This window comes from Anolis carolinensis, chromosome 6 (genome assembly GCF_035594765.1).
Source record: "Anolis carolinensis isolate JA03-04 chromosome 6, rAnoCar3.1.pri, whole genome shotgun sequence".
Taxonomy (NCBI): Eukaryota; Metazoa; Chordata; class Lepidosauria; order Squamata; family Dactyloidae; genus Anolis; species Anolis carolinensis.
The window spans coordinates 3,362,132-3,374,620 of NC_085846.1; the positions used below are offsets into that span (position 1 = coordinate 3,362,132).

Sequence of the window (12,489 nt, forward strand, 5' to 3'; positions counted from 1 at the left end):
GGCATTGGAGGGAGCATTAAGAGACTAAGGCATTGTTCCCTTGCAGCATTGGGACGAAAGGGCCCAGGCTCAGACCTGGCCCGTCTATATGACCTCTGGAGAGCCCACGAATGTCAGAATCCATCATTTAGAGAGCGAGGCATTAGATGGGGTACTAATGGACTAAGGCGTTGTTCCCTTGCAGCATTGGGACAAAAGGGACCAAGCTCAGATCTGGCCCGTCTATATGACCTCTGGAGAGCCCACAAATGTCAGAATTCATCATTTAAAGGAGACACATTGGATGGGGCACAAAGAGACTAAGGCAGGCGTCCCCAAACTATGGCCCGCGGGCCACATGTGGCCCATCAAAGCCATTTATCCGGCCCTCATGGCACAAAGCCAGAAGGGGGTGGGACTAAATGGCCCAAGGGGGTCTCTTCCAACCCTCTTTATGATGATGACGATGATGATGATGATGATGATGATTATTATTATTATTATTATAGCTTGGTGGTCAACTATAGTCCAGCCCTCCAACAGTCTGAGGGATCATGAACTGGGCCCCTGTTTAAAAAGTTGGACTAAGGCATCATTCCCTTGCAGCATTGGGGCAAAAGGGACCGAGCTCAGATCTGGCCCGTCTATATGACCTCTGGAGAACCCACAAAAGTCAGAATTCATCATTTAAAGGAGACACATTGGACGGGGCACAGAGAGACTAAGGCATCTTTCCCTTGCAGCATTGGGGCAAAAGGGACCAAGCTCAGATCTGGCCTGTCTATATGATCTCTGGAGAACCCACGAATGTCAGAATTCATCATTGGCCCAAGGGGTCTCTTCCAACCCTCTTTATTATTATTATTATTATTATTATTATTATTATTATTATTATTATTATTATTATTAGCATTGAGGCTTGGAGGCCATCTGTCAGGAGTGCTTTGCTTGTGCTTTTGGTGCACAAAGTCAGAAGGGGGTAGGACTAAATGGCCCAAGGGGTCTCTTCCAACCCTCTTTTATTATTATTATTATTATTATCAACACAACGACGTTGTATGGCACAGCAAACAAGATAGATATGCTGGATTTCGTTTCGCAAAACCACAAGTCGAACACTTCCCAAGTGTCTAGGACTGTGTGATGTATTTTCTGATGATGTGTGCAGATCCCAGTAGGGTGGCCTTTTGCAGTTGGCAGATGGTGATTTTGTCAATGTCTATTGTTTCCAAATGCCGGCTGAGATCTTTTGGCACAGCACCCAGTGTGCCCATCACCACCGGGACCACCTGCACTGGTTTCTGCCAGAGTCTTTGAAGTTCAATCTTGAGGTCCTGAGAGCGGCTGAGTTTTTCCTGTTGTTTTTCATCTATGCGACTGTCACCTGGAATGGCAACATCAATGATCCAAACCTTGTTCTTTTCCACAACTGTGATGTCTGGTGTGTTGTGTTCCAGAACTTTGTCAGTCTGGATTCGGAAGTCCCACAGTATCTTTGCATGTTCATTTTCCAATACTTTTGCAGGTTTGTGATCCCACCAGTTCTTTGCTGCTGGGAGGTGGTACTTGAGGCATAAGTTCCAATGAATCATTTGGGCCACATAGTTGTGCCTCTGTTTGTAGTCTGTCTGTGCAATTTTCTTACAGCAGCTGAGGATATGATCAATGGTTTCGTCGGTTTCCTTGCACAGTCTGCAAGGAAACCGACGAATTATTATTATTATTATTATTATTACTACTATTATTATTACTATTATTATTGCTTGGTGGTCAACTACAGTCCAGCCCTCCAACTGTCTGAGGGATTGTGAACTAGCTCCCTGTTTAAAAAGTTAGACTAAGGCATCGTTCCCTTGCAGCATTGGGGCAAAAGGGACCAAGCTCTGATCTGGCCTGTCTATATGACCTCTGGAGAGCCCACGGAAGTCAGAATTCATCATTTAAAGGGTGGGCATTGGAGGGAGCATTAAGAGACTAAGGCATTGTTCCCTTGCAGCATTTAAGTAACAGGGCCCAAGCTCAGTTCTGGCCAGTCTATATGGTCTTTGGAGAACCCACGAATGTCAGAATTAATCTTTTATAGAGGGGGGCATTGGATGGGGCACAGATAGACTGAGGCATTGTTACCTTGAGGAACTGCATTAAGGGGTTGTGGCATTAAAAAGGTTGACAACCACTGGTCTATATGACCTCTAGAGACCCCACATATGTCAGAATTCATCATTTATAGAGGGAGGCATTAGATGGAGCACTAATGGACCAAGGCATCTTTCCCTCGCAGCATTGGGGCAAAAGGGACCAAGCTCAGATCTGTCCCATCTATATGACCTCTGGAGAGCCCACGAATGTCAGAATCCATCATTGAAAGGACCCCCATGAGGCCAGAGGCCTTGTTTCAGTGGCTGCAAAGGGAGCCAAACCCATTTGATTCAGGGCCCTCGCACACAGCCCTAGAACCCAGAATATCAGTTGCCAGACTGGAAGAATGGGCGTGCTGTCCATTGGGGTGGCCTTGCTGTGGCCAAGCCCAGAGGAAGTGACCGCTCCTCCCCAGAGCCCCCTTTTGTGTCACACTCTGTGCCTCTGGCCGGGCGCCAGGAGGCTGACCTTTCCCACCTTGGCTGGACGGAGGCCAGAGAGGCCGACGTGCCTCTTGCGGCATGGCCTCTCCCTCGAAGGCTCCTGGGCCCCGTCCAGTGCAGGTCCCACCACCAAGATGATGATGGGGGTGATGATGGTGATGAGGAGGGTTGTCGTGCCCACCGGCTCAAGCCTGGGGTTTCCGGCCTGGAGAGCATAACTGTCCCTCCGGCTCGGCCCGGCCCAGAGGCCTTCCTCCTGCAGGGAAGGGAAGGGAAGGGGCGGCCGGAGTCCTCTCTGGACAGCAGCAAGGCCACCGAGGCAGCAGGACCGACCGACAGACCAACTGACCGGGTGAAACATTAACCGCCCCTCGTGCCGCTCTGCAGCTCTTCCTTAGGGTCTGCGGCGGAAGGATCAAGGGGTCGCCGCGGAAGGAGAATACAATCCTGGGACTCACTGGTATGCTGGGATCCCAAACTGGTGGCTGAGGGGCCAGACTGGTCTGGAGCAGCCCTGGATGTCCAAGGAGAGATCTGAGCCCAGAAGACTCGCCTGGGCATTGAGTGACCTCCCTTTGGCCAGAGCGCTGGACATCCGACTCATCTGGAGGTGGCTGAGGTCACCTGGAGACTGACCTCTGACCTCTTCACCTGGACTTTGAGTGGCCTGGAGAGAAGAGAGGGACATCTTGGCCACCGGCTCCTTTCAGGCCACGGCTGGACGATTCTGTGGCCGAAGACACCCGGAGACACATTGCCAGGGTCTTGAGGGACGTGGGACCAACGTCCAGCCCCTCGGCTCCTTGTGGACACTTCTGCGGCCGCTCCATGGACTCCCCTGGAGGTCTGCATCGAGGTTGAGGCTCCCTGGAGACCGGCCGATGGGCTTGGCCTGACTCGGAAGGCAGACCCCGACTCCCTTTGGACCCTCCGCAGTGGAAGCCCATGGCTGGCCGTGGGGCAGGAGGGGTCCGCTAGGCGCTGAGGCCATGCGCTTTCGGCTATGGGGATACCTGGTGAGTAGCCGCCTGGGCCAGCCATCGATCCGTCTCTTTGTTGGGGTTGGGTGGCCGCCAAGGGGACTGGCAAGCGGGGCTCCGGCAGGAAGCCAAGCGAGGCACGAGGCTCCGGGACACCTTCCATGTTCTCCATGTTCTCGGTTGTTGTATGTTCTCCCCTTGGCTCTGTGGGGCAGGGAAAGGGGTCTCGGGTCTGGTCCGTAGAATCAGCCATTGGCCCTCGGGGTCTCTTCCAGCTCTAGGATTCTGGGTGGCCATCTGTTGGGAGGGATTAGATGGTGTTTGATGACTCAAATGGACATCTGTCAGGGGAGATTAGATAGTGTCTACAGCAGAAGGGGTTCAACTAGATGACCTTTAGGCGTCTCTCCCAACTCTAGCATTTATGATTCAGAGGCTGGATGGCCATCGGTTGAGAGGGATTAGATTGTGTCTTCCTTTATGACAGAAGAGGGTTCGACTAGATGACCTTTGGAAGTCTCTCCCAATCCTAGGGTTCTATGATTCAGGGGCTGGATGGCCATCTGTAGGGAGGGATTAGATGGTGTTTGATGACTCAGATGGACATCTGTCAGGGGGGATTAGATGGTGTCTACAGCAGAAGGGGTTCAACTAGATGACCTTTGGGAGTCTCCCCCAACTCTAGCTTTCAATGCTTCAGAGGCTGGATGGCCATCTGTTGGGAGGGATTAGATGGTGTTTGATGACTCAGATGGACATCTGTCAGGGGGGATTAGATGGTGTCTACAGCAGAAGGGGTTCAACTAGATGACCTTTGGGAGTCTCCCCCAACTCTAGCTTTCAATGCTTCAGAGGCTGGATGGCCATCTGTTGGGAGGGATTAGATGGTGTTTGATGACAGATGGACATCTGTCAGGGGGGATCAGATGGTGTCTACGGCAGAAGGGGTTCAACTAGATGACCTTTAGGAGTCTCTCCCAACTCTAGCATTTGATGATTCAGGGGCTGGATGGCCATCTGTAGGGAGGGATTAGATTGTGTTTGATGACTCAGATGGACATCTGTCAGGGGGGATTAGATGGTGTCTACAGTAGAAGGGGTTCAACTAGTTGATCTTTGGAAGTCTCTCCCAACTCTAGCATTTGATGATTCAGAGGCTGGATGGCCATCGGTTGAGAGGGATTAGATTGTGTCTTCCTTTATGATAGAAGAGGGTTCGACTAGATGACCTTTGGAAGTCTCTCCCAATCCTAGGGTTCTATGATTCAGGGGCTGGATGGCCATCTGTAGGGAGGGATTAGATGGTGTTTGATGACTCAGATGGACATCTGTCAGGGGGGATTAGATGGTGTCTATGGCAGAAGGGGTTCAACTAGATGACCTTTGGGAGTCTCCCCCAACTCTAGCTTTCAATGCTTCAGAGGCTGGATGGCCATCTGTTGGGAGGGATTAGATGGTGTTTGATGACAGATGGACATCTGTCAGGGGGGATCAGATGGTGTCTACGGCAGAAGGGGTTCAACTAGATGACCTTTAGGAGTCTCTCCCAACTCTAGCATTTGATGATTCAGGGGCTGGATGGCCATCTGTAGGGAGGGATTAGATTGTGTTTGATGACTCAGATGGACATCTGTCAGGGGGGATTAGATGGTGTCTACAGTAGAAGGGGTTCAACTAGTTGATCTTTGGAAGTCTCTCCCAACTCTAGCATTTGATGATTCAGAGGCTGGATGGCCATCGGTTGAGAGGGATTAGATTGTGTCTTCCTTTATGATAGAAGAGGGTTCGACTAGATGACCTTTGGAAGTCTCTCCCAATCCTAGGGTTCTATGATTCAGGGGCTGGATGGCCATCTGTAGGGAGGGATTAGATGGTGTTTGATGACTCAGATGGACATCTGTCAGGGGGGATTAGATGGTGTCTATGGCAGAAGGGGTTCAACTAGATGACCTTTGGGAGTCTCCCCCAACTCTAGCTTTCAATGCTTCAGAGGCTGGATGGCCATCTGTAGGGAGGGATTAGATGGTGTTTGATGACAGATGGACATCTGTCAGGGGGGATCAGATGGTGTCAACGGAAGAAGGGGTCCAACTAGATGACCTTTGGGAGTCTCTCCCAACTCTAGCTTTCAATGCTTCAGAGACTGGATGGTCATCTGTAGGGAGGGATTAGATGGTGTTTGATGACTCAGATGGACATCTGTCAGGGGGGATTAGATGGTGTCTACAGCAGAAGGGGTTCAACTAGATGACCTTTGGAAGTCTCTCCCAACTCTAGCATTTGATGATTCAGAGGCTGGATGGCCATCTATAGCAAGGGATTAGATGGTGTTAGACTGGATGGACTTTGGGGTCTTTTCCAGCTCTGAAATTCAATGATTCATCCCAGCTCTGGAATTTGATGATTCCCGCTGGATGGCCATCAGTTGAGAGGGATGACTTCCTTTATGGTAGAAGAGGGTTTGACTAGATGACCTTTGGGAGTCTCTCCCAACCCTAGGGTTCTATGATTCAGAGGGTTCTATGATGGCCATCTGTTGGGAGGGATTCAATGGTGTCTTCCTTTATGGCAGAAGGGGGTTACACTGGATGGACCTTGGGGTCTCTTCCAGCAATAGCATTCAATAATTCAGAGGCTGGATGGCCATCTATCAGGAAGAATTAGATGGTGTCTTCCTTTACAGCAAAAGGGGGTTAGAGTAGATAACCTTTTGGAATCTCTCCCAACTCTAAAATTCTGTGATTCAGAGGCTGGATGGCCATCTGTCGGGAGGGATTCAATGGTGTCTTCCTTTACAGCAGAAGTGGGTTGGACTGGATGGACTTTGGGGTCTCTTCCAACTAGCATTCAATGATTCAGAGGGTTCTATGATGGCCATCTGTTGGGAGGGATTTGATTGTGTTGGACTGGATGGACCTTAGGGTCTCTTCTAACTCTAGCATTCAATGATTCAGAGGCTGGATGGCCATCTATCGGGAGGAATTAGATGGTGTCTTCCTTTACAGCAAAAGGGGGTTAGAGTAGATGGCCTTTGGGAGTCTCTTCCAACTACCATTCGATGATTCAGAGGCTGGAGGTCCATCTGTCGGGAGGGATTAGAAAGTGTTGGACTGGATGGACCTTGAAGTCTCTTCCAAATTGAGGATTCTAGATTCTCCTTTGAAAATTCTCAATGTGGGAAAGAAGAAAGATTGTGGCAAGGGCTGGAAATAGTCACCCTGTTCAGACTGCAGCTCCCAGAATCCCCAGGCCGAATGTGGGAGTTGTTGGGGAAAGAAATAGGAACTTTCTGAAGTTATATACCCTGTTTCCCCTAAAATAAGACATCCCCAGAAAATAAGACCTAGTAGAAGTTTTGCTGAATTGCTAAATATAAGGCCTCCCCCAAAAGCAAGACCTAGGAAAGTTTTTGTTTGGAAGCATGCCCGCCAAACAGAACACCAGAGCATGCAAGATCGGTCAATGTACATATCATAGATTGTTGTACATGGAAATAATGGTAGTCACAAGAAATTCTTGATAGGATTCACAGTTTGTCTGGTTATGCTGGTTTGTGATGACAACTACTGTACAGTATAAAATAAATGTTCTTTTTTTTTTGTCCAACAATAAATGTGAATCCTTCTTCATGGAAAAATAAGACATCCCCTGAAAATAAGACCTAAAACATCTTTGGGAGCAAAAATTAATATAAGACACTGGGTTGTTGTATGTCTTTCGGGTTGTGTGGCCATGTTCCAGAAGCATTCTCTCCTGACGTTTCGCCCACATCTATGGCAGGCATCCTCAGAGGTTGTGAGGTTAGGGTTAGGGTTAGGGTCACAACCTCTGAGGATGCCTGCCATAGATGTGGGCGAAACGTCAGGAGAGAATGCTTCTGGAACATGGCCACACAACCCGAAAGACATACAACAACCCTGTGATCCCGGCCATGAAAGCCTTCGACAACACAATATAAGACACTGTCTTATTTTCGGGGAAACATGGTAGGTCTAAAGACCAGAAGTCATATCTACAAGGCATCTCATGATGGACGTGGATGCGAATCTTACATGGATAAGGCAGATGCAGATGCAGACCCAACCTGCTTCCGAGTGCAGAGTTCCTGCCTGGGTTGGGGCTGCTGGGCTCTGCAGTCCCAAAGGGAACTTTTCCCCCCGAGCTCCGTTTCCCAAGCCGTCCGTCCGGCCCCTTTTTGCCCTTCAAGGGCCTGGAGAGAAACTTGGAGAGTTAAAGTGTGAAGGGCTGGAGATAAGCGATAAGCCGCCTTGTCAACACCAGAGGCCCAGGCATTCGGCAAGCGCGAAAGCGGCCGGGATGGAATGTGGAAATGCATCTCCCTGCGCCAATTCCCAGGACCCCCATGCCATGGAAGTGGGGTCCAATGGCATCCTGTTCCACGGTGGAGATGCAGCCAGTTAAAAACCATGGGAGTGGAGGGGACTCCAAAGGTCATCTAGTCCAACCCTAACTCAGTGCAGGCTCTACAGCAGGGCTCCCCAAACTTTTGAAGCCGAGGGCCGGTCCACAATCCTTCAGACTGTTGAGGGGCCGAATTATCATTTGGAAAAAAAAAAACACAAACAAATTCCTATGCATACTGCACATGTCTTATTTGTAGTGCAACAACAACAACAACGAAAGAATACAATATTTAAAAATGAAAACAATTTTAACCAACATAAACCTATTAGGATTTCAATGGAAAGTGTGGGCCTGCTACTGGCCAATGAGATAGTCAAGTTAATTAGGATTGATGTTGTTGTTGTGTGCCTTCAAGTCATGTCAAACTTTGGCCGAGCCTAAGTAAATTATTGCAGACCATTAGAGATGCTCTGAAGATCTGTAAGTTTTCTTTGGGATTCCCTTGAGTTTGCTTTAAGTTGATAGGTTTCAGCTGCAATTATTTTAAAGATTTTTGAACTGGGTGATGCCATATTTATTAACATTGGCATTTATTGGCATCACTGAAGTTTTGTTGTTTTATTATTATATTATGTTATCAATACCAAGAGAGTTTAGCTTTAAATGTGAGCTAATATAATCGATACATAACTATCAAATCCCATAAAGATGCATGTAATTATCTTATTGGGCAATAAACAAAAGATGTACCTACCTACCAAAGAATGGTGAGTGACCAGTCAATACATTTTTATGACACTATAGTTGTACATTCTCAGATGTTCATTTTAACAAAGCATATCTGTAAATATGTCCATCAGTTCTAAACTATAATTATAATTCCAATTGTATTCTGATAAATTGATCCATAGGTCGCATTCTTAATTTTTCCAAAATTGCTGTTTTCCATCTCTCTCCCAACAATTTTAACCTAATTTAAGAGATTTTAAATGATATTTTATGGTTTTAATATGTTAGTAATTATGTGGATTATTTTATGTCTTGTTTATTTATGTATATTTATAATTTACTGAGTTGGTCTTGATTAGTTTATTGATTTGTTTATATATTACTGTCGGCATTGAATGTTTGCCATTGTGCATTTTGTTGTGAGCGGCCTTGAGTCCCTTTGGAGAGATAGGGAGGGCTATAAATAAAAATTCATTTCATAGGTATCACACATCCCTGGACAAATTATTTCATTTATTATGCAATTTTCATAATAGTTCTTCAAGACCACAGTCATAGACTCAGGATAGCCCTCGGTGAAATCAATGAGATTTATTTCTGAGTAGGTATGTTATTTATTTACTGCATTTATTTACTACATTTATACCCCACCCTTCTCACCCCGAAGGGGACTCAGAGCAGCTGTATGTACATACAATATATTATATTATTAGCATAACACAATATTAGCATTATATATTACTATATTGAACTATACCACTATACTATTATATAATATGTAATATATACCATATAATTAATATTATTATATGGTATTACTATTAGTATTATATTGTGAGATAATAATAAGATTATTGTCAATATTATATGTATATACAATATATTATATGATTAAAACTGATATAAAATATTATATTATAAAACTGAGGGCGGGGGCCAGGTAAATGACCTTGGAGGGCCGCATCCGGCCCCCGGGCCTTAGTTTGGGGACCCCTGCTCTCCAGTGTTGGAGATGTCTTTAACTGGGTGCATGGACAGTGCAGAATAATAATAATAATAATAATAATAATAATAATAATAATAATAATAATAATAATAATAATTTTGTGATATGAAATCCAGCATATCTATCTTGTTTGCTGTGTCATAATAATAACAATAATAATAATAATAATACGATCTGCCATTTGCAAAAGGCCACCCTGCTGGGATCTGCGCGCTTCATCCGAAAATACATCACACAGTCCTAGACACTTGGGAAGTGTTCGACTTGTGATTTTGTGATACGAAATCCAGCATAGACATCTTGTTTGCTGTGTCATAAAATAATAATAATAATAATCCGGCATATCTATCTTGTTTGCTGTGTCATAATAAAATAATAATCCGGCATATCTATCTTGTTTGCTGTGTCATAATAAAATAATAATCCGGCATATCTATCTTGTTTGCTGTATCATACAACGTCATTGTGTCAATAATAATAATAATAATAATAATAATAATAATAACCTTATTTTTGTGCCCCGCCTCCATCTCCCCGAAGGGACTCGGGGTGGCTTACATGAGAAAACAACCCAACCCTAACATAAATTAACATATAATCCATAAATTTAAAACACAATATAATAAACATACAGTAGAGTCTTGCTTATCCAACGTAAACAGGCCGGCAGAACGTTGGATAACCGAATATGTTGGATAATAAAGAGAGATTAAGGAAAAGCCTATTAAACATTAAATTAGGTTATGATTTTACAAATTAAGCACCCAAACATCATGTTATACTACAAATTTGACAGAAAAAGTAGTTCAATACACATTAATGGTATGTAGTAATTACTGTATTTACGAATTTAGCACCAAAATATCATGATGTATTGAAAACATTGACTACAAAAATGCGTTGGATAATCCAGAAGCTTGGATAAGCGAGGCTTGGATAAGTGAGACTCTACTGTAACCTTATTTTTGTGCCCCGCCTCCATCTCCCCGAAGGGACTCAGGGTGGCTTACATGAGAAAACAAACCAACCATAACATAAATTAACATATAATCCATAAATTTAAAACACAATATAATAAACATAGTTATAAAAGAACACAACATGGCAATGATTAAAACCAAGACATCAATTGTTAAGTGCAGAGAGAATCGAACATCTCCTCAGGAGAAGGTTAAATTGCCTCTGCGTCTGTCTCTGTCTCGGTTCTATGTGTATTGGGGCATTAAATGTTTGCCTTCTATATATATAAAAGAGTGATGGCATCATGGCGACCCACAAAACAACAAAACTACAGGCCCCCCAACCTCAAAATTTGACAACACAACCCATCATCCACACCTCTAGGTTGATACAACAAAAAGAAAAGAAAAATAAAGTCCTAATTAGAGAGAGAGGAATAATTGCTTTTATCCAATTGCTGCCAGTTAGAAGGCTAAGCTCCTCCAACTTGGTCTCCTAGCAACCCAAAAAATAATAATAAAAAACACTAAAAAATTAATACAATAAAATACTATAATAACAGAAAATAACTAAAAATAATACAAGAAAATAATAAAATATAATAAATAAAAATATAACTTACAATAAAATTAATAAAAAATGCAAATAATGTCAAATAAAAATTACACAACAATTTTTAACCAATACCACCACCATTTTGCCACAGCAACGCGTGGCCGGGCACAGCTAGTATATGTATATAATGTGATCTGCCCTGAATCCCCTTTGGGGTGAGACAGAAGGGTGGAATATAAATACTGTAAATAAATAATAGTGCAAAAAACTCTGAGTAAGGTCCATGAGTAAAATAGGAACAGCGAATGAATGAATGCAGTTGAGGCTGACTTTCAACTGAGATGGCTCCTTGCTATGGCATCCTGGGAGTTGTAGTTTCACAAGGTCTTTGGCTTTCTCTGCCAATGACTAAACTACAACTATGTTTCCATGGTGGTTGGAGCGGTGTCAAAGTGCATTCAGTGGAAAGACACCTAAGTTAGTTAAACTCGTGGAACCCCAAAGGTCATCTAGTCCAGCCCCAACTCAGTGCAGGATCTCCAATGATAGAGATGCAGCTGCAGTGTCTTTCCCTGATGTTGCAGAATGAATGCAGTTTAGGCTTATTTTCAACTGAGATGGCTCCATGGTACAGCATCCTGGGAGTTGTAGTTTCACAAGGTCTTAGTTGTAGTTTCACAATGACTAAACTACAACTCCTATGTTTCCATGGTGGTTGGAGTGGTGTCAAAATGCATTCAGTGGAAAGACACCTACCCTGTTTCCCTGAAAATAAGACATCCCCTGAAAATAAGACCTAGTAGAGGTTTTGCTGAATTGCTAAATATAAGGCCTCCCCTGAAAGTAAGACCTAGCAAAGGTTTTGTTTGGAAGCATGCAGGATCGGTAAATGTACATACCATAGATTGTTGTACATGGAAATAAAGGTAGTAACAAGAAATAATAATAATCTATATATATAAAAGGGTAATGAAATTTCAGCCTAGTACAAAACAACAAAATTACACATCCCAGAAACACTAAACTTGGCAGCACAACCCCTCATCCATGCCTCCACGTTCATACAACAAACAGCTCCAGCTACTCCAGAAAACAGCCAGGCTTTGAGACTGCAAGGCTATTCACTGCTATTCCACCTGGCCAACAAAGGATTCCCATAAGCCACAGCAACGCGTGGCCGGGCAAAGCTAGTATAATAATAACTTTATTCTTGTATCCCACCTCCATCTCCCAGAAGGGACTCAGGGCAGCTTGCACAGGGACAAGCCCAACAACAACATAAATTTACATACGAACAGAAATTTAAAACAGTAATTTAAAAACAGTATAGCAA

The 12,489-nt window shown here is 44.4% G+C and overlaps 1 protein-coding gene across 1 annotated transcript in view; it reads left to right on the forward strand.

Annotated features, from left to right (window-relative positions):
* The first annotated feature begins 2,556 nt into the window (after positions 1-2,556).
* The window catches only part of epo (erythropoietin), an 18,251-nt gene continuing 8,318 nt past the window's right edge, over positions 2,557-12,489 (forward strand). Inside the window, exon 1 of the mRNA XM_062984551.1 lies at positions 2,557-3,577. Within this exon, the coding sequence (XP_062840621.1) occupies positions 3,565-3,577 (13 nt within the window). The 5' untranslated portion in view covers positions 2,557-3,564. The remainder of the gene's footprint in view (positions 3,578-12,489) is intronic.